Raw genomic sequence first — 22,289 nt, 5'->3', positions numbered from 1 at the left:
CAGAGCACTGCCCTGCCTCCTCAGAAAACCAGGCTACCTCCTCTGCCTTAGAGGAGGAAGTCTCTCATGTCCAGCGTGCCTCTTCCCAGGTACCACAGCCGCACGTTGACCACCACACTTTCAAGTTAACTTTCATCCTTTTCCTCTTGTCTCACGGCCTCCTCAACAGCGGTGCTAACCTTGTTTCCCCTCGGTTAGCCCTTTCCAAAGTTCAGGAGAGCCCAGGTGAAGTGTGCATACCCGCCGGTACCCAAGCAGATAAGGACTGACTTAATGATGGCCTGGCTGACACTGGGACCGTGGGAAATGCGGAGGGGACACACTCCAGGTGCGCACGGACCATGCTGCACCCTCGGCACCCTCTGCCCTCGCCCGCCGCCACCCACGCCCGGCACCTCCGGCCGTCGCTGCCCCCTCGCCCCCCGGCAGCCGCGGGGCCGCAGCGGCGGCGGCCGGACCCCGCAGCGCAGAGCGGGACGCGGGCACGCCGCTCGCCCGGCGCGGCGCAGGCTCCTCCTCCCTTCGCCCCGCACCGTGACACGGCCCGGCTGCGGCGGCGCAGGGCTCTCGGTCCCCGCAGGCACCTGCCCGCCCGGGGCCGCTCCCACGCAGGGCGCCCGGGGCTCCGCGTCCCGGTGGGGCGAGGCGAGGCGAGACGCGAGGAGAAGGAAGAGAAAGAGAAGCGGGAGGAAGGCCCAGGCCGCCCCGGCGCTCCCGCCTCCCCCGCCCTGCGCTTTGTCCACGGCAGCCACGGCGCCGCCGCTCGCACTGATGCGAGACCCGGTAAGCAGCATCGCCCTTCCCTGGACCGCGGGGCGCGGAGCCAGCGAGGCGCTGCCTCCCGCCTCCATCCCGCTGCTCTGCGCCAGCGGCCCCTGCGGGCAGAGCGAGGAGGGGCTGGTACCCCTTCCGGGGCCGGCACCCGCGGAGCCGGGGCCGGTACCAGCTCCATCCGCTCCCCGGCCCGGCCAGCGTCCCGTCCCCGCCCCAGGTGTCAGGTGCGGTGACCCGCGGAGGCCTCTCGGAAACAGCCCTCCTCCGGGCAGGGCGGAACTCCGGGCGGGAGCGCGGCGCGGACGGGGAGCGGCTGGCGCTGCAGGGGAGCAGCGGGGCAGCAGCGGGGGCAGCGCGGTGGCACCGGGGGCTCGGGGCCGTGCGGGCGGCGAGCCCGGCCGGCCGAACCTGCTGACTCCGCTGCGTCCACGCAAAGAGGTGGTGACAGTGTGGTGGGGAGTCCGGAATATTACCGTGTGCCAGAGACAAATCAATCTGATAACAATATTCTGGTTTTAAATGATTTCCATATACGTGTGAAAGATGATCATCGGAACAGAAAGTGAAAGAATCTAAAACAGTAGAAATTGTGTTCACTGAGCATCTGTAACTTTCTGATGGGCTTTTTCTGCTCATATACTTGGTTTTGTACCTGCCTCCTTTTGACCTCTGTCGGATCTCAGGTGTCCTTCTGAAGTGCACTGAGGAATGTAATTCACTCTTGCATATGCTGCCGTGTTTCAGAAGGGTGCCAAAAAGTCTCTTCTGGGGGAATTCCTCTTGGTCTGGAATTATTTTTATTTAATATGCACATGGTTCTGAATGCTCTGAGAAGTCATGGGCGGGAAAACCCCCACCTTCTACTGAGAATGTGAAGTTGTGAGATTATGAGATCTTGGATAGACTGTACTTCCCAAGGGGTTCACTCCCCAGGTGAAGACCAACTTTGAGAAAGCTCTGTTTTCACAGAAGTAGGGTTTCTCCTCATTGCAGGCTAAAGTGGATTACTATCCGAAACTGTAATTAGTGTATATTGATGAATTGCCTTAGACAACCAAGTCCTAGAAAATAGGATTTGGACCCAGAACTTCATTAAATATCCCCAGAGGAATGGAGTCCAGGTTTGTTGTTGTGGGTGCTGCTCAGGCGGTATACTCTGAAACAGATGAGTTTTCTGATGTACTAAATGCATTACAGCTGGTATATTGCATGTCTAAGTGCTAAATGTTTGGATAACTAAAACAAAGGGTAGTGTTGACAAGTCTGGATTTTCATAGATCACAGGATACTGTAGGAATGCAGGAGGCATTCCTCCTCTGTATACAAATTCTACAAATTCTGTATAATTCTGTAGGTACAAATTTCATAGTTGGGGGCCTTGGTGTGGGTGTGTGTGTTACAGTACTTTAAATGGCTCAAAGTGCAGGGGGGGTATTTTGTTGCATTATGTTAAAAATAGGGGTCATTTTCTTGATCAGTCCAGCAGTCATTTGTATTATTTGATACTGCTGTGCAGACACTGTGAAGGCATTTCTCATGTGGTTTTCTTTACGTGCGCAAAACATGCTCGAGGTTAGGCCTTAAGGCTTTTCCTGGAAGTTAATCACCAAGATCGGGAAGAGTACAGCTCAAGGTGAGGGGTGTTGTGCAATCTTCAGCTGCTGAGGGAATGGCAAGGTGCCTTGTGCATGAAGACACTGAACAAATACTGTATAAAACTAAGCGCTGTTTGCTGGACATGTATGAATAATGTTTCTTCTGGTTTTATCAGACTCCTGAAATTTTATTTCTGCATCACTTCCAGTTTGTGTTCTGAAAATTATTTGTGGCCATGTAAAGGAAGATTTTCTATACAGTTTTAATAAAGTTAGAACATTTAGATTGTCATGCCAGGAAACATTTTCTGGTCATGCTTTCCATTATAAATAGACATAGCAGTCCATAAAAGAAAATTATCTTGCTTGTGCAGCTCCTGAACAATCCGTGTGCAAAGGCTTAGTATTGTTGTTGCAAAGAAATTCCTATTATAAAAATCCAGCCTTTTTGATCCTGCCCAGCTGATGATGCCTCTTGGTAATGCTGTGAGTCAGTCAGCTCCTCAGACACAACCCGCTGCCTACCACTTCCTACTGGCAGCTCTAGATGAGTCACAGCTCAGCACACAACATATGGAACTGCGTTATGGAAGCTGTGGGCTCTCTACATAATCAATGTAGGAAGCATCTTCCTCTTTTAGCATCTCTTAACCACTGTCAAAAAGCCTTCAGAGATATCTACTGCACTGTGTTGACACAAAAAGGAGCTTTTATAGGCTGCAAAGATCAATGGACTCATCCTGAGGGGGAAAAGCAAATAATTTGAATGGCTCAAAGGTAGTCTGTGCACAGCTTCACTGGGATGAATAGACTGTTGGCCTGCAAGGGTACAAAATGTTAACCAGAAATCGTCATGCTCAGCTTTGATATTCTGGATAATTCAGCTGACTGTCAAGCAGCCCTGTGAGCTGACTGTGTTACAGCCAGTGCTGCTATAAAACATGTGCTTACCACTGTCAATCTTAGAAACTTACATAAGAGAAATTCAACATTGTAACTATCCAAGTACAACAAGCAGTCTAAAGCACACAGAGCTCTTCTCATAGAGCCAGACATTCCTGTTGTTTCTCCTGCTTGGTTTTTTTTTTTCTCATAGAACGCTAATCCTGAATCATATAGAATCAGGGAGGACGTCAAAGATTTCCCTATGAAATCAATTAATGTTATTATTTTAATATAAGCATTGTACTACAGAAACATGACAGATTGAATGGTAGTTACTTGTACTGATTGATCACACTTCATCCTGTAGGTAATCTCACTATCGATTTCGTACCTGACCTTTGCTTACCTAACCATTTTTGTACAAAACAGTCAGAATCTTTTGAACTACTGCCTCAAATTACTTTTTCTAGATTTGAGGCCAAAAGACAAGCTTCATTCTTTATAGGCAATTTAATAGACTTCAGATAAACTGTGAATTTGTATGTTAGAAATGTCAAGTAAATTTGATTTTCCTTTATTTTGTCCCCTCTACTTTGAGACATAGAAAGTAAGACAGCATAAGAATTTGTCATCAGATAGAAACAGAAATTGATTGTAGCAGCCAGTTACTCAGTTAACAAATGTTCGTATTAGATGCTGTGGAGTCTGAAAATGTTCTAAAATTATGTAGGATATATTTTGCCAGAAAAGATCTTTGCATTTTATAGGAAGAACCAGAAGATTCTTAACCCCTCTAGCCTAGTGGGACCTTGCCCCTGAGGGAAATAGGGATATGGATAGAAAGGCTTTGCAAGGAATCATGCTTGCTTTGTTTCTTGGAAGTCCATGAAGTTGCAGGCCTCTGTGCTGATTTGAGCCTTTCATTTGTTTCCCTTAGCAACACAGCTTCTCGTCTTCATGGTGGAAGTTAGTTTTATCAATAATGTTATGGATTGCAAGTATCTCCTTTTTTTTCAGTGTTTCAGTTGAATCATCACAGAACAAATTGTGTACCAACAGTTCTTCCTTGTGTTTCTGTCCTCTTCTGTGTTACTGTGCCCTGGTGCAAATTTGTTGGGGGATTGTTGTGGATTTCCCAAAGGAAGGAAACGGCAGTGTTTTTTACACCATGTCTAGAATATGCTTTTAGTGGGTCACTGGAAAGATACTGTTCTGTGTTGCATAAGTATATTTCACTGGCTGCCTAAGAAGGCTTTTGCTTGTAATCCAAGACATTCTACCGTGGGTAATATTTATCCATTATGTTAAAAATGTTTTTTTGCTGAAACTGAATGGTGTCACTAAAGAAAGGAGGGGGGAGGAGGGATTGTGTTTTGTTTTTACACAAGAAACCACAAGAGAAAGAACCACAAAAAAGAACTGTCAGTTCACGAATGAGCATTTGAATGTGTAATATTTCCAGTCCATTTTTCAGGACATCCTCTTAAGAGTCACTAATATTTTTGTAGACAGAGCATATTAATAAATCTGGTAGCGAGCCACCATCTATGTGTACGGCTCAAATGCATAGGGTTATGTTATAGTGGCACAACCATAGTAGATGTTGATTTCAAAACAGCCTGCATAAAAAATAATGAGAAAACAGTTGACAGTCAGAGGTCTCCTCTGTGCTTTGAAGCAATAGGAGAGAGAAGCCTGTAGTTCTGCATTCACATACTCTGTAAGGAGTAAAAGTCAGGTTCTTGCACGTGCCATGTTGGACATTATCTGTATATTGTAGTGGTTTATCAGAGTCTTAGCAGATCCAGTAGCAATCTAATTTTATTAGTGTAGCTTCTTGATGCAGTAATGTTTGTATCTGTGCCAACAGGAATGCTGTTCCTAGAAAACAGGTAGTCAGTGCTATATAAGTAACTATGCTGACTAATTGCAGCAGTCCAAATATTTGCAGAACAACTATAACACTCTTTAGATAATTACTCAAACTTTGTTTTAGCTGTGGGAAAACAGACTCTTGTGTCACCCACTCTTTTTTTTAGATGAAAATAAAGCTCAATTTTGTGATGTAAGATACAGCACTGAGTGGCTTAAGCATATAAGCAAGGCTTGGGTTTGGCAGATCTGTGCATGGAGGATCTTCCCTGCACATGGTTTCTCCCTCTCAGCACCCAAGCAGGTGAAGGTGCTGCTGTCTATACGCCACTGACACCGTTTGCAGAGAAGCCTCTGGGCAGAGTGCTGGGACATGGGAGGCACTGGTCCTTCACCAGGGATAAAAAGGAAATGTTCTTGACCCACTTCTAGGAGACATGATTGTATATCTCAGTAGCTGCTTCTGGGAGTTAGTGGAGCTTGGGAGGAGGTCTTGGCACTGGTGTTTAAATGGAGCCTTGGAGCTAAGGAGCAGTGTCAAATCATGAACTGCTACTAAGATGGGCTTTTCTGGAGCTGAGCTTAGTAGCTCCCACTGTAAAGAGCAACTTCTCCATTGAAAGGCACAGGGTTTTCATGAACTGGCTCCTCGCAGTGCTTCCTTTCATTGAAAGGCCATTCTGTTGGGTTTTGTTGATTGGGTATTTCCTCTGCACAAGGGAATTATCTTGCCATGACATTCAGTGCTTTGTTGTTTTTCTTTCCAGAAGACACTACTTACTATACCAGCTGAATCACTTGCTGTGATGATGAGCGCTTGTTACAAAAAGCATGTTGACAGATGAACATGCTGTTTGGTTTTGGAGAGAACCAACAGAAGGCAGTTTGCTATTTAGGCTGGTGTTTAGCATATTTATATATCAAACCCAAGTGTGTGTGTATAAATGACTATGTGCTGTGCCAATACATGGCCTGGCATTTCAAAAAGAGCTGAATGAGATAGTTGCTTGTATTTCTAACCTGTTTTTCACCAAGGTCACTTGAATATCCACTTCCAAGTACAGAATTTTAAGTATTTGCTGCATGGGTGACTTACTGGCATGAAATGGTCCTTTACCTTCATCTGGCAGTTGCTGGTGTGCCCTATTTAAAGTTTGCTGAGACAACTTATTTCCATTACGAGTAATTGAAAGGTGTTGCACTTGCTAATTTGGCTATTTTAATGAGGACTGACCTCCTTATGGTTTGAGATGCATCTTTATTTTAGGATTCTGTAATCATCACACTTCCTAATATAGTAACATGAAGCATGACTGTTAACTTCTCATAGCAATATTAAAGCAAGCTTTTTCTTGCCATGGCATGGTTGCAGAACAGTTCTCTCAAGAGCAGTTTGCAAAAAGTAGAACTATGCCACATTTTAGCTTCTGTATTAGCAAATATTTCTAGATATACTGTAAGAATTCTGATCCCAATGGGCTGAAGTGAATGATTTTGGTGGGAAACTCATCTAGGCTTTACATTCCACGAAAATATCAAACAAAAGGATGAGTGTTTCTGAAATAATCCACTATTAAAACTGTGCAGATACTAAATTATTGCATAAATTGTTCTTAACCTTTGAATGAAGAAAGTGCTTTGGAAAATTTTGCCAGTGATCTCTTTAATGAAGCTTTTTTTAGTAAGACCAATAGTCAAAATATTGATAAATGTTGCTCACAGCAGTGAAGTCAGTGTTATGATTAATTCCCTTGGAATTTAAAAATGTGTTACAAAGAGGAAACTAATGTTTCAAAGTAACTAATGTTACAAAGTGAAAACTATATATTTAACTAATATTTATAGAAGTTTCTCAGTTACTCGTTTAAAAATCTAAAAAGCTCATTCAACATTTTAAAACCTCTTCAGAAGAACTGAAGAGGGAAAAGCAGCCTCTGGATGATGATAAGGAGTTGAAATTCAATCCTCGCGCTCTGCAGTCAGTTTCTGGGAGCTCCTGACACCCTGAGCTCCTCTGTGTGTCTGTGTCCTCTCCGGAGAGCTGGAGCAGCACCGCTCCGGCTGGGGTGCCACAGTCCCTGTGCACATCCTTGGGCAGAGCATGCTCCCACTTGGCTTCCCTGGCTTGGCTGGGACAGCCATCTCCCAGAGTCAGGCTATGCCAGGGAAGGACCTGCCAGCCTGGGCAGGCATTGCAGGGTCTGTCCCAGCAAGGCATGGACACCCCTCCCTGTGCCCGGGCTGTGTCCTGGCTGCGCTGGAGGCATTGCAATCACCAGCTGCGGAGCCCCAACAGCCCGTGCTGCACCGGAGCCGCTGCAGCCCCGCTGCGCAGCCGTGCGAGCCACCGCTCCCAATCTCACCACACCGCTCCCTATCTCACCACACCGCTGCAACGGGGAAAGCCAGCAGCGCCTGCCGGGCCCTGAGCACCCGAGCTGCCTCATTTGTCCACATCCAGCCAGCCCGGCAATGGTTTGAAACGCCAGCATGCAGCAAACTGTGAGGGTGTTGGAGAATTTGTGGTGAATTGTGATATTACAGCTCTCAGAAGGGTTTGTTTGTGCATGCGTTCCCCAGATCTCCTCACACCACCTCTGTCTTATGAGCCTGCTCCTGAGGTACTTGATATGCTTTTTCTGTCTTCATGTACTACTCTTGGCATAAACTTTCACTTTAAATTGCTCTCTCTGCTTTTCATTTCCCTCGTACTTGGTAGGATGCTTGTTAACCTGAACAGAATGAATGACTTTCAATGCCATTTAAAATGCTGATTTTCTCAGTTTGCTCTGTTTCCTCTGGCTGAAGGGCTTTGATTTAGTAAATCTGGATTTTTCAAGGATCAATACATAGCACAATAAGATGGAACATATAGGAAAACAAATGCTTTTTGAGGAGGAAATGGGATTTGGTAAGAAGTGCTATTCCCAATGAAATCAAGAAAAGTTTCTTAACTGTTGAGTAGATGTTAGATTATTATATTCTGGTAATGACTATCAAAAAACTCATAACTAGGAAAAAAACTTGATTTGAATACTAAATGTCCTGGAATTTCTTCTAAGTCCATCTAGGTTAACCGGAATGCCTGAAATAGTAATGTAGAAAAATGCATCTTTACTCTTAGAATTTAGAGCACTTTATAGTCTATTAGATTAAGACAGCTCCAAGCTGGTATTGGTATTTATCCCCTGTGGTTGAGGTTGGAGTGTATTAGCACAACTATTTTGTATATTTGAGTATAATTAGTTTCAACTATACAGAAAGATTTGGTATTTGAATTTATCCTTACTCTTATAAGGTGAAATATAAGTTTATTTCCAGAAAACAAAGTCACTTGTCAGAACTGGGCAATTTTTGTAGGCACTATACAAGCTCTTAGGGTGCCTTTTCAAAGCCAGCTCATATCAATCTAGGACAGCACTGCCTCAGAAAGGGACAAATCTGTCTGCTTTGCTGGCTTCATGGTTCTGCCTGCTCCTTTGCATTTTAATTTTGAGAAGGAAGTATTTAATTTTAAAAGCCCTTTTAATTTTAATTTGGATTAGCTACAACTTGCCTTGAAGCCAGTGGAGCCAACAAAGTGAGAGTACAAAGAAGGAGGGTGAGGGTGAGGGGAGCCCCTTGGCCGTGTCGTGCCCTTGGAGCAGCTGAAGGTGAGTGTGAAGCTGTGCCATGAGGAACATTATGCACAGAGGCATTCCGGGCAGCTGGCAGACCTGCCTCTGGTGGTGTTTTCAGTAAAGCTTTACTCTCTGCATTTTAGTCATTCATAATGATGTGTCCATGTGTTAAGGACAATGTATTGGAGTGCAGCCATAAGTCAGCCCATAAGTCAGTCCTTTATAGGATTTCTTTTTTCTTAAGTTACACTGCCACCTGTAATAGCAAATATATTTGAATCTTACATGACATTTTTGTAAAAGGGATACAATTTCATCTTAGTATTTCTTCTTTATTTACAGTTTCTCGTTTTTAGTGTGTTCCTGAAGCTAAATTTAAAAAGTCAGTTTCTTCTTTTATTTGCAGGCATTCTTCTGCTAAGCTCTTGCACTGTGACATGTCTTATGTTCTCTGTAGAGCTTCTTCATCCTTTCCAGGCTCTGACACAATTTTGAGGAAGTGTGAGTTTCTGCTTTTACCAGATGTCTCCTCTTTAAAATACCTGGTATCGCACTTTTAAAAATTATTGTTACTAATGCTTCTTTAGGTTATAAGTTCAAAGAATTAACTTACGTTTATAATTTTAATATTCTTAGAGCCAGTCGAGTTGGGAAATATTTGCAAGTAAAGGGTTCCATGATGTATTCCTGTGCCACTTCCAAAGAGATTTTGACTGGGGAATACCATAGGCTTCTTTAACAAAGATCTCTTTGGGAGTACTAGCCCCAAAAAAACAAACCAAACCACTAATTAGTGGCTCTTGGTTTGCCACTTGCTGCACTAACTTTTTTGCACTTGCTTACCAGCTAGATTGAAAGATCTCTAAGGAGTGGTGGCAGTTGAAAGAAGCATTTGATCCATATTCCATGCCTTCAGTGAGAAGCATCTCAAGAGCATTGTCCTAAATGTCCATTTCCTCTCTAGGCTTTCCAGAAGGTCTGTTAAGGGAGAAAGCCTTGAGAAGCAGAATGAGACGCTGCTACAGAAAGGCTTTCTTGCCAGAAGCTGCTAAATGAAATAAGGAACTGAAGAGAAATACTCTTCTGCACCTTTACTTTCAAACCATTTTTTTAATATACATTGAGTGAGTAGAACATTTAGCAGTTTGTTATGCTTGGATGCATACATTAGACCAGATCCATTCTTCCATTCAAGTATTTTAGATGTCCCAGATGCTTCTAGAGGAAATAAAATAAAAAATTCATAAGTGATGGATAAGTGAATGGATAAATATTTGTAAAATATATGCTTTTTAGCTCCTTTTTTTTTTTTTTTTTTGGTAGGTTTGGTTTTTGGTTTTTGTTTCTGAGTTCCACAAAGAACATGAATGCAGAATCTCTCATAGAAGATTTTATTTCTGCTTAGAATCTGGGCTGCATGGGCAGAAGTCTGACACAAGCTCTGCATTGGCCAAGCTTTTAGCTCTCTCCTTTCACAGTCTTCCACACCTACAGTGCCTCAGCAGAAGAAGGGTTTCAGGTGGATCTAGCCCTAAAGCAGAATGTTTCTTGGAGTAGGCTAAAGCAAAAATATTTCATTATCGTTGTCCCATGGGGCCTTTCTACAGTTTGTGAATAGGCAACGAATAGGAGCTCCTGCCAAGCTGATCATTTATACCAGAGCTCCAAGTACATAAATTAACTTGTTTTGAGAACTGGTTTTATTAGCACTGCAACCACAATTGAGCTTACTTTCTCAGCTGTATAAGCCATGCTCATTTTTTTGGTTACAAATTGGGCAAGCGGTTTGAATACCTTAATTTGCAAAAAACAGGTCTTGAAATTGAATTGCATTAATGATTAAAATTAAGAACTGATCTAATAGATACTGTTGCTTTTTGGAAGAAAAATGAGGAAGATGCAAACACAAAAATCAATACTTGAGAAATACAGCCAGCTAAAAACACATCAGGGTTGTTTTCTTTAATCCAGAGTCTTCTGGCCTCTAGAGAGAGGTGTGTGGAGAAAACATCTTTGCTGAACCCACCCTATGCTTTTATAAGAGCATAAGCATATTTATTGCAACATATAAAGTGCCTTCGACATGCAGGATCAAATCTGTTTAAATTGAGTGCACAGAAGTGAAAAAACACATTAGAAACTTAATTTTCACATTTCCTGTGTAATTTAAGTATTTCATTCCTTTCTCAGAGTTGGGTTTTCTGGTTTAGGTTTAGTTTCTCTTTGGGTTTTTTTTTGATGACCACAATATCCACATTTTTTCTTTACTTGTTCAAAGCTGTGCAAGGAGGAATTTTTATCAGTTGACTCATCAGAGTTCATTGTATTTTGAGTTTTGAAGTCAGCAAGCTATGCAGATAGAACACATGGTGTTTGAAGTATTTTTTTCTGCTTTATATTAGTGATACAAATTTGTGTGTAAAGTTTTATTTTTAGTTATAGGCTTAGCAGGAAATAAAGATACCAGATTCATACTGTTTATAAATATGTTTGTCAAAGCATATGCTCAAGGAAGCACGGATTCTGCAATTGGTCCTCAAACTTCTGAGTTTTTCACTTAATGCTTGAAAGTTAGGAGTTTTTTAAGTTGCTGTAAAAATTGTAAAAATAATTTATTGTGTTCAAATCCACTGAAATAACATTAGTACAGGTCAGCACAACTGCACTGTGAGCCCTTATGCATTCCCAATTCAAATTCTAGATGCTTGGTAAATTTTAAATTATTATTAAATATGTAAGTACTGAGCCACCAAAGTAATGTGTGTGTGCTGGCATGCAAATTTACATAACATTTGAATGTATTTCTAATCTGAGTGACTTATTTTTTCCAGCACACGACCACAATCGACGTCTCTATATCCCAGTTTCCCTTGGGCTATTAAACCCTGAGACATCTGGTGGCAAATATTGAGCTCCGGATTGATACTGCCCTTTTCAGTCAGATGGAGACTTTGGAGGAAAAGAGCAATCTCCTTGGTTTGCAGGCAGACAACAACATGGAGCAACCATTCACTGTCAGCTCATTGGTATGTATTACAAAGAAGTGCTTCAGTGGCTGAGCAACTTCTCTTTCAATTCGGAAACAGTTCAAGAGAGCTGTTTAGTAGTGGTGGCTCTCAGCTCCGTGGTCTCTTGCTGCATGCTGCCACGTTCCTCCCATGTTCTGCCTGATGGTTTTGTTGGAATTTATTGTATTTCTATAAGTGTGATTTATGGGGTCTCAGCAATCAAGTTTTTAAGCAGTTGAAATGAGTATTTTGAATAGAAAGAGTAAAAAATTTTGTCACAGTAAGAGGAAAAAGCTTGCAGTAGCCATTTATTTATTTATTAGTTAGCAGAAAGGTAATGACCCTAATAAGAAGCTATGGTTCTTCTTCAGTAATTAGTTCTAACTTCTTAGTCTTTAACTGCCTCATTTAAAACTGGAAATGGAATTATTTGAAATGAACTGTTGACTGACCAGAGGTACTTACTGCTCTTTGTTACCTGAAGTATTCCTAGCATTCAAATGCTATACATCACTTAGTAGGAATCTGAGTATTCAGAACATCCGTCAAATTATTTCAGTAACTTAAGACAGAACCTTGTAGAATTCATCTGTGGAGGCTTCTAAAGAGGACACACTTTATATTGCCTTTGTAATTTCTACAGTGATTTACTTAATTTTTTTTCTTTTTCCCTACAGCGATTTCCCTTATTTTATCTTTTTGTTGTTCTTGTTTGGGGGGGGGGGGGGGGGATGAGATCACTTTTTCTTTTTGATCACAACTTACTTGCAATTGAGAAACATGTTAGAATGTTTCAACTGTGGCTAGAGGTGGGGGAAACCAGTGCCTATTTTGAGAAAAAGTAGCTGAAGATTTCCCTTGAGCTTCTTGACTGACACCACTTACTGGAAGTGAAACAGAATATTCTCTTTGCTAATCAGACTCTTCTTTTTCAGAAAAAGCTCGTAGCTATTCCTGACCACACAGACATCTCTGTGACCCCAGAGGAGAGAGTACGTGCCTTAAGCAAGCTTGGCAGCAATATCACAATCAATGAGGACATCACTCCCCGGCGTTACTTCAGATCGGGAGTGGAGATGGAGCGAATGGCCTCGGTGTATATGGAGGAGGGAAACCTGGAGAATGCTTTTGTGTTTTATAATAAGTTCATAACGTAAGGAACCAGTTGTCATCATTACAGCTTCTAATTCTGAGTAAACTGGAGAGCTGCAGTGAGGACTCCTTTAGATAAGGAGAAACTTGTTTAGTGCGCTCTTGCAGAACAGCTTTGTTCTCTGGAGATCTTTTGCACTAAGCATGGGCTTTGTTAAAGCTTCCTCTCACCTTTTCATATGGTTGTCCTATCCCTGTGTTAACTGCCAGGCATGAATTAACCTCACATACAGAGCTTTGAGTTTACTCTGCCAGGCCATACCATGAGCACTGTTGCCCTCAGCATAGGTTTTTTCAAAACCTTAAATAGAGGTTTTGACTTAAAAAGTAATGTTTTAATAAGATTTCTGAGCCCTTAGTAGTTATGCCTTATGAGCAACTGCTGGTCTTAAAGATGGTAGTATTGCACAGCACTTAAAAAGCATAAGAAAAATGTCTTTTTGCTTCCTTTTGACTTTTTTTCCCCCCAAAAGGATTAAGTATAATTTATTGTTTCTTACAGGAATAAATGCATAATCTACAATGTATGTTCATTGTATGATTATTCTCCCCACCACGAAAGAGCAAATCTGGCCAGCTTTCATTACAGCTCTCAAAATAGACAGCTGAAAAATATATCAGTGACAGACTTAAACTTTTAACCTAGCTAGTTTTGCTGTAGGATTGATTGGTTTGTTCTGTGCCTTCTGAAAGGGTTTTTTAATGTGCATATTTTAAAAATTTTATAATAGAAGACGTCTTTCCTCCCTCCTTATTTTCCTCATACTCTGAAAACTTGACCAAACCTTTCTTAGCCCACTTGATTTTAAATGTATCTATCTCTATAAGAAGAAAGGTCTGGAGGTGAATATGGTGCAAATTGCTGAAAGAATGGTAGCAGCTGTGTATTCCAAACTCTTTGCAGATGTTTGTTGCCATAATTTATCTGTTGGGTAGGTTAATAATACTGCAGATAGCTGTGCAGCTTGGTCTGGTAAAAATACCTGCTTTAATGATAGTCAGTGTTGCATTCTTGTCTTCCATTTAAGAGTCAGCATTTTAGCTAAGGACAGATAAAGAGAGTAGAAATGGGATTTATTAACACTGACCAGAGTGGAGGGTGTTTTCAAAGGATATTTTTAGATGCTGGCTGCTAATTAGTCCTTTTCTTTAACCTAACCCACTACTAATGAAAATCAAAATATATCAGATGTAGAAAATAGTCTCCTGTCCTTATTCTGTGTGTCCCATACAGGTCCATACCATAATGTGTCAGTTTAAACTGTGTGTAGAACCCTGGTCCAAGTCATCTGGAATTCAGTGTTTAACAGTTATGTGAAACTGATTTTTCTGCCAACATGAAAGCTATTATGGATATTCCTCTAACTTCTAAGGCAAACACATGCGTGTTTCATTTTCTAGGCTGTTTGTAGAAAAGCTGCCCAGTCACCGAGACTATCACCAATGTGCAGTACCAGAAAAACAAGATATTATTAAGGTAGGGTTATGGTTTCCTGGTCTTTAAAAAATATTTTGCACAGATTCTCTTTGTTTTTCCCAGCACACATAGGCCATAGCTTCTTTTTCCCCAGAGCACCCATAGCAGCCATCGCAGCTTGAATTTTTGATACCTTTCTCCACTACTCATTCATGTTTTATTTTGGAAATTAAATTATCAATCTAAAAAGTGAATGAGAATGGTCTCTGGGTTAGTTGGTACATTGTTGGAAGCTCAGGTACATCTATATCTGAAAGTTTAGATATTAAAAATACACTATGTTAACAGTACTTAGTTTGATTCTGGTCCCACTTATGTGAATGGGTAATGGTCCAAACTGACTACTGCAAACAGAAGGAGAAATGTGTGGCATTACTGGTGTCTGTGCAGTATTTTCTTACTCTGCTAAATAAGTGAAGTATATTTTTTCTTTCTTTATTACCAAATATGTATTTATTTAGTTTTTACCAGATTTTTTCCCTCCACTTCTATACAAAACAGTTTTACTTTTGTTTTTTTCCCCTCTAGAAAGTAAATCTTAAATAAATTTTAAATGTAGCCTTATACTGAACTTAACACATCTCGAATTGCCCAGCGAGAGTTGCTAGTAGGACCATGGGTGTCTCTTGCTCCATGCTCCCATATTTTCTTGCTTTCTCTACTGTTAAACTGAATGTTTTACTCAAAACCAAACCACTTCATGCCAAAGTTCCAGCTGTGGTCCACAATGTAGGAAAACATCCCTATTGACAAAGAGCATCTAACATTGCTTCCTCCTATGGCACTCAGTACAATTAAACACGTGGTCTCTTTCCCTCCCTTGCATACAACCTCCGAATTATTTCGTAGTGGCCCTCACATTAGTAGAAAACTTTGGGTAGTGGTTTTGTTTTACAAGTAATTTTGTTTGCCAGGTCAGCAACAGAAAGGTACAGGTAGAGCTATCTCTTCAAAGAAACTTTTTCTTTTCCCACTTGGAAATGGGCATATTCAGACATATTTCTGGCTGGGAAGTTCCAGAGAAAAATGCAATGATCCTACCTGAAACTCTCTAAGTTTGCCTTACCATTTTTTTACAAATTACACCTACAACAAAAACGTGGGTCATCACCCACCTGTTAAACAAAACAGAGATAAGACTGCTAGTAAAAGGACTAATCTTTCCCTGAGATAAGAAGTAGCCATGTCACACCTTTCACTAATATAGATCAATATATCTTTAGTGAAACCAAGGTACTATAGAAATTTCATAAACTGATGATTTAGCATGTATTTCCTCTTTTGCTTTTTTTTTTCCTGTGAGAAGAACAGGGTTTTTTTCTGTTTTGTATTTTTTAAAAATCTGTGTTACAGCTGAGTTTGTTTTCCAGGTGGCTCTTTTAAAAAGTGAAAAGTAAACTTACCTATCTTTTTCCCCCATCCCACCTCAAAGAAATTGAAGGAGGTTGCATTTCCACGGACAGATGAACTGAAAAGAGATCTTTTAAAAAAGTATAACTTAGAATATCAAGAATACATGCAACACAAAGTAAGTTTTATATGATTATTAAATGTTGGCATGAATATTTTTCTGTCATATAAAACTTAAAAATTAAGCAGTAAAATGCCAGTTTTACAAGACCTTAATAATTTCCTGAGCTGCTTAGGAATGACTTTTCATTTCTTCTTTAGAATCAGTTGGTCATTTTAAAATAAGCAAAGCCAGTGTGCACTAGGAAATACATGTGCTGCCATATTTACTTAATAACAGTCTATAAAGATCCAAATAGGTTTTTGGTATGCTCTGATTCTGCCTTACAATGACAATGAGATTGATACTTATGTCAATAAGTGGAAAAGGTTCCTTGGCTCCAAATGTGTTCCAGTTTGAGTTGAGATTGACGTCACTGAAAACAGGATCCATAGCTTAAAAACTTGTCTTGGAAAAAGCATCTGAGAAACATCTTTTTTGTTCCCTCTATAAATACTATGCTTTCCATCCTACTTTTGGGGATATAGTTGTATTTTATGGTTCAGTAACCATGTTCCAAAAGACTTCATTTTTAATGACAGGATTTTATGGTTTTATTGAACTGTTAGATTGTTCTTTTCCTTCCATTTTTCATAGCATTTTTGGTGTTCTGAGAATGTCACTATGTTGTGTATGTTTCAGAACAAATGTAAAACTGAATTTCTGAAGAAATTAGAGCACCAAAAGCTAATAGAGGCAGAGAAGAAACGAATCGCACATATGCGGCAGCAGCAGCTCGAATCAGAACAATTTCAGTTCTTTGAGGATCAACTTAAGAAGCAAGAACTAGCTCGAGATCAGAAAATCAAAGAGAGTGTGGTTATGTCTGAGCAGATAGATGGAAGTATGCTATCTTGTATTTCGGTACCAGAGAGCAGTTCCTTATCTGCGGCGCTGCTGGAGAAAAAAGAGAGGAGCGGCACATCTGGCTGTGCTGGGCATTCGCCACCAGTAGACCGGGTCTTAAAGCCAGCAGCCACTCTAAGTGCTGTTCAGAGTAAGTGCAGACACTTCTTTTTTCCCCTATTTTATTTTATCTACCTGCATATGTCTTTATTCACTGTGAGGATGTCCATACTGAAGTAACCATGAACAGGTTTGTGCAAGCTCAGCAGTTCCTTATGGTTTCTGCATTTTAAGAGGGAGAGTTGCACAGTTTCACATTTTCTGGTTGAGTACCAATGGATGGATACAGAGATTGAGATTTAGTGTTCCTGTGAAATGAAGTCTGGGCTTCAAGGGAACAGAACAGAACCTGCAGCGGTTCCCCCTGGAAAGCCCTGGCCTGGGAGATGGTACCAGCTCACTGTCACCTCAGGGACAGGCTAGTGAGCTTATCTTGTGGGCTGGTGACTTCTATTGAGATGAAGTGCTTGTGCTGTAGATTTATTCTCATTAGAAGTCAATGATGTGGTAAGTATAATTATTTCACCTTTAGTAATATAGTGTAATATACTGTGTATATTTCCTTATTTTAGAGATCTTCATTGTGTTAGCAGTAAATGCCTTTTTTATCTCTCTTTCTCTCTCTTTTTTCTTTTTTTTTTTATTTTTGGTTAGCTCAATTGGCCGAAGCACTCAGAGGTGTCATTTTGCCCAGGGATCTCTGTCACAAATTTCTGCTGCTGGCAGAGGCAAATACAGTAAGAGGAATAGAGACATGTGGAATTCTCTGTGGAAAACTGGTACAGTTTAACCCTCACATTTGTATGGGGAAGACATATTTGATAGTGCTGTATTATCCTGTGATGTATTGATTTCAGAGAAACAGATATAAATGGTTGATCTTCCATATAATGAACTTCATATTATGACCTGAGTGGTCACTTCAGCATTGTGGGCTTGCTTTATTGGGGAAACATCTGCTCAAAGTACACTGCTGTTGTTATAAAGCCTAGCAAGTTTTTCAGCATGCTGTACAATACAGGCTTTTTCGAGTACTTTCTCTGGCATTCATCTAAGGTAAGTGAGGTTTAGCTACAGGACAATGAAATATAAAGACAGCTAGAATCCACTGGAGTCATCAAATTAATGATGGCAGAACAAAACAGAAGAAGAAAATCCCCCCCATCAAGCTGTAGAACATCTGATTTTCTACTTTTTTCCTTTGGCCTAGATAACACTTAATGTCCTTTGAGAGCAGGGAAAGATGTCATGGCTGATGCTGACACACAAAGAATTTTAAAGATGATCCCAAGTGCATTTGAATTGCATGAAGAGAAAGAACAGCAGTAATAGTCTTGTTCCAAGTTTCACAGAAAATCATTATAGTTTTCTCAAAGCTCTTTCATGTTTTTAATTATTTTAAAGGACAATCTTTTCACACTGATCTCTAAGAACATTTCAATACAACAATCTTGTGTTGTGACTGATGCTACCCTGAATGTTTTCATGATAAATTGCTGAGGCATATTTTTAGGTGCAGTATGTTGGTAGAGCTGCACTGGCATCAGTGGAGCTGGAATCAGTGGAGCTGTACTGTTTTGTTTTAGCTGATAGGCTGACATCTTTCAGATTTTGATTTGGCATTTATTCCTTAGTTAGTCTGTTCCACCCTAAGTCAGTGTTTGTTTTGCAGACACATAATGAATTTACTATTACACACGTAATAGTGCCAAAGCAAACTGCGGGACCAGACTACTGTGACATGGAGAACGTGGAAGAATTATTTGGTATTCAGGATCAGTATGATCTCCTCACTTTGGGTTGGATCCATGTATGTATGACTCATAGATTCTGGCTTTCCTATATTGGCTCTACGTACCATGCGGAAAAACAAAAAGGAATAAACTAAAGAAACAGCTGGAGTAATACAAATTATTTGTTTACTTAATTCAAATTGTAGTGATGTAAATAAGCACGCATGTTCCCCACAGAGAACTCCTTAATGCAATTGAGGCATCCTGTTGGCACAATGGGCCTGCTTTTGCTGGTGCAACTTTTGTTAATGTTGATTTAAGGGTATTTTATTACTCTCTAATGCCATATTCAAAAGTCGGGGAGGGGACTACTGTGTTGTTTAAACTTTATATTAATTTCACTCTTAGGAATTTTGGATAGCTACATCATTTCCATTTGTCTCGTGCTTCTTCATTCTATCTTTTCCCCTCCTTGACCAGAAAATTGCTTGTATATCTGATTGTGAATGTGCCTCCATGAATCTCATCCTGAAAAGCCTCCCTAACAATACAGAATCTGGGTTAAGAAGAAATTAAGAAACCAACCTGGGGAAATACTGATGCTTTCACTTGCAACAAATTGTTTTTCCTTCTTGAATGTATGTTGACCTTGATCTGTAAGAAATATTTCATGATGTTGAGTTTTCCCTTTCTTTTTGTAGACACATCCAACACAAACTGCATTCTTATCCAGTGTTGATCTTCATACTCATTGTTCTTATCAGCTAATGTTGCCAGAGGCCATTGCAATTGTTTGTTCACCAAAGCATAATGAGTGAGTTCTGATTTTTTTAAAGTAATATTTAGGTATTTTCCCCTGCTCCTTGTCATAAAATTTGATCAAATGCAAAGGATACATGTCAACTCAGATGAAGGGCATGAACATTGTGTTGTGACTTTGTTTTCTATAAGTTGCCTAGGCTTGCATTTCAGTCAGTCTCTATGCACAATATTGTTTCTGGCTTTTCTCTCCTCCTCCCTTCACAGATCCAGGGTTTTTTTGTTTTGTTTTTTTTTAATATTCTGCTCGACAAAGTAATAATTACAGGATCTATTCTTCTGCAGTACTCATTGCCAATGCCCTACCACAGATCTATCTTCACTCTGTCTGCTCAATGATGTGGAGGGAGGTTAAGCATATTTCTCTAGAATTAGATGAAAACTGCACTTTGCAAAGCAGAGGGGTAAAATCACTTTTTTGATAATAAGGATCTATTTTTGTATTTCATAAACTACAAACTATGTATCTTGAAAAAACTGGAACAGTGTAAATATTAACGTGAAGATTTGTAATGGGACAGGTTTCCCAGAGAGGTCATAAAGTCTACACCCTTGGAGACACACAAAACCTGATTGGACATGGTCCTGGCAACCTGCTCAAGGTGATTCTGCCAGAGCAGGGCAGTCTGGTTCTGCACCCCAGACAGTCTTCAGAGGTTCTTTCCTTCCTTTAGTGTGCCTGGCATTTCAGACTGTCAGGGCTAACTCCATTGCTTAAACTGTGAGTTTCTTCAGCCTTTCTTTCTGTCCTTCTGCCTCTGTAGTTGACTTCTATGAATCCTGTCCTGGTTGCCTAACTTCCTAAATGGGCCACACTGGTAGCAGAGCTGTGAATGCAGATTGAGTGGCAAGGGCACAAGCACTAGGCTTTCTAACCATGAGCATGCCTGTACACCTCCACAAACGTCTGCTGTTACAAACTTCGCTCACAGTTGATGCTGATACCCTGTAACCAACTCTAACCTGTTACATTTATGTTGTCAGATGCTGTCCTGCAGTTAATAGGCATCAATCTTCTTCACAGAAGGATGGCTTTGTCACGTTTTATTCAATACCTAAAGTGTTGCAGCAGTGCATTTTCGAATACTTTGTGTTATGTGATTACCCAAGAGTGGGGAGGATGTACTCCTACCAGTCACTCCCACAGCTGGTTTAAAGGCTGCTTTCTTTTAAGTTGCCTTGGGCAAAATGCAATCCTGAACACGTAAGCTTCTGGCTTGCATCTTTTCCTGTGTGAACCAGCCTTATCCCTCAGTGGCCTAACCTGCCTAATGGGAGCAGCACCAGTACTGTGATCCTTCTCCCCTTCCCCCATCACCTCTTCCCTTACAGGAATACAACTCCCCTTGATTTAAAATAGCTTTAAAAATCCAACTGATCCTGGGCTGCTGTGTTTTGAAAGTCACCAAGCACCTTTCTGTTGTCCTTCTTTTAAGCTTTTGGGTGTGAAGCCTTGGACGTGTATCATGAGAGCAGTGTGTAACAGGAGTTTCATGTTTTGCTTTTCAGCACTGGCATCTTCAGACTTACAAATGCTGGCATGCTAGAAGTTTCTGCTTGTAAAAAGAAGGGATTTCATCCACATACAAAGGACCCTAGGTTATTTAATGTAAGTATATAATTCAACACAGTTTTTACTATTCAAACTCTTGACCGTGGTTCTGCTGCAAACAGAAACTTGAGATTAGATTTCTTAATAATATTCCCCGTTTTACTAATTCATTACTCTTAGTTCACTGACCAAGGCAGACAGCAGGAGACTACTTAAGCAGTCATTAGCAGCCTTGAGGCGAGTGTTACAAGCTGCCATTCAAATGGTGGTTAACCAGAGGTAGTTACCATCAGTCACCACTTCTACCTGCTTTCAGAAGGAGCAAAAGACGCGTTTTCAAATGGGAGTTACTCCTGAGCTCTTCAGTTTTTAAGCAATGTATCAGTTCATCTCCCCAATTGTAGTGTCCTGACAGAACATCCCAGCTGCTAAAAAGTGCAGCTATAAGTAGGTTAAGCCCTATTTCCTTCATTGCCCATAATTTTGCCCTGGCTTCTCTAAGAATTTCTCTGTAACCACCATATCTTTTGATGTTTTAATCACATAATGGTGTATGTATGGCTACACAGTGCTATTTCTCATGAGAAATAAGAGTCTTTACCTTTGAGTAATTAAGGTTTGGGTTTTTTCAGTGGGGTTCACTTCAAATACAGCAGCATCTCATATAGCTTAAAATAAAATGATTCAATACCAAGAAGTAATGCTGGGAGACATTGGAAATTATTGTGTTGTCAGCTCTCTGAATGTCAGTCCTCAAAAGAAGGAGAGGTCAGAGTTCTTTGTTTTGTTCTGTTCTTTCATCATCGAGTGTAGGGATGATGAGACGGTAGTCCAGCTCTGAAAAAAGTTAAGGTTTTTTGTTCCAGGTAGGCTCTTTTCAGTAGTCTTTTACAGACTTAGTTCATGGATGAAGTTACTGACTATTTTATTGAAACTGATTTCTGAGAGTAATGGGTTGACTTCTTCTGCAGCCATGTACCCATGTGGTTGGGAAAGACATAAAGATAATTGTGCTGGATCTGAGGTGATACGGATGGACCATATCGATGTTACTCTGCAAAAGGCCAAAACAGAAAAATGGATTCCTGTTTTTCCTACATTTTCAGAAATTACTTTTATATTTATACATTTTAGATTGAATGGTTTGATATTTATTGCTCTAGCCTGTTTTGGAGTTATTTTGTTGCTCTGTCAAGATGGAGTTCAGTGGCATTACCCCATAATCTGTAAAAAAATCTCACCTATAAAACACAACAATAAAAGGAACTTCAAACTACAGTAACTGTGTTGAAATAAGTAATATTTCTTTTGTCACTTGTTGGCATTAATTTCCTCCTGAGAATTAGACATTTTTAACAGTAGTTGGCTTTTTGTGACTTCCAGCTA

At 40.6% G+C, this 22,289-nt stretch overlaps 1 protein-coding gene across 7 annotated transcripts; it reads left to right on the top strand.

The window, feature by feature from the left end:
• Positions 1-538: 538 nt before the first annotated feature.
• STAMBPL1 (STAM binding protein like 1) lies at positions 539-22,181 on the top strand. 7 transcript variants are annotated; one of them, XM_048310820.1, is made up of 12 exons: positions 7,031-7,747; positions 8,672-8,779; positions 11,578-11,772; positions 12,690-12,907; positions 14,308-14,383; positions 15,816-15,911; positions 16,536-16,890; positions 17,454-17,578; positions 18,472-18,609; positions 19,234-19,346; positions 20,861-20,960; positions 21,875-22,181. In XM_048310820.1, the coding sequence occupies exons 3-12, from the start codon at positions 11,689-11,691 to the stop codon at positions 21,929-21,931; spliced, it is 1,362 nt and encodes a 453-aa protein (XP_048166777.1). In that variant the 5' UTR covers positions 7,031-7,747; positions 8,672-8,779; positions 11,578-11,688; the 3' UTR covers positions 21,932-22,181. The 7 variants fall into 7 exon arrangements, with proteins under 7 accessions (XP_048166781.1, XP_048166775.1, XP_048166782.1 ...); XM_048310819.1 differs by lacking the exons at positions 7,031-7,747; positions 8,672-8,779 and adding exons at positions 8,821-9,247; positions 9,711-9,870; XM_048310824.1 differs by lacking the exons at positions 7,031-7,747; positions 8,672-8,779 and adding an exon at positions 539-783 and having other exon boundaries at positions 17,454-17,536.
• The last annotated feature ends 108 nt before the right edge of the window (positions 22,182-22,289 follow it).

The sequence above is a fragment of the Corvus hawaiiensis genome, chromosome 8 (genome assembly GCF_020740725.1).
Source record: "Corvus hawaiiensis isolate bCorHaw1 chromosome 8, bCorHaw1.pri.cur, whole genome shotgun sequence".
Taxonomy (NCBI): Eukaryota; Metazoa; Chordata; class Aves; order Passeriformes; family Corvidae; genus Corvus; species Corvus hawaiiensis.
This window is presented reverse-complemented; position numbering and strand designations above follow the sequence as displayed.

Coding starts and splice junctions, on each gene's coding strand:
- STAMBPL1 (XM_048310818.1), top strand. CDS start 11,689: ATGGAGACTTTGGAGGAAAAGAGCAATCTCCTTGGTTTGCAGGCAGAC. Junction 11,773..12,689: donor CATTCACTGTCAGCTCATTG/GTATGTATTACA, acceptor CTTCTTTTTCAG/AAAAAGCTCGTAGCTATTCC. Junction 12,908..14,307: donor TTTTATAATAAGTTCATAAC/GTAAGGAACCAG, acceptor TTCATTTTCTAG/GCTGTTTGTAGAAAAGCTGC.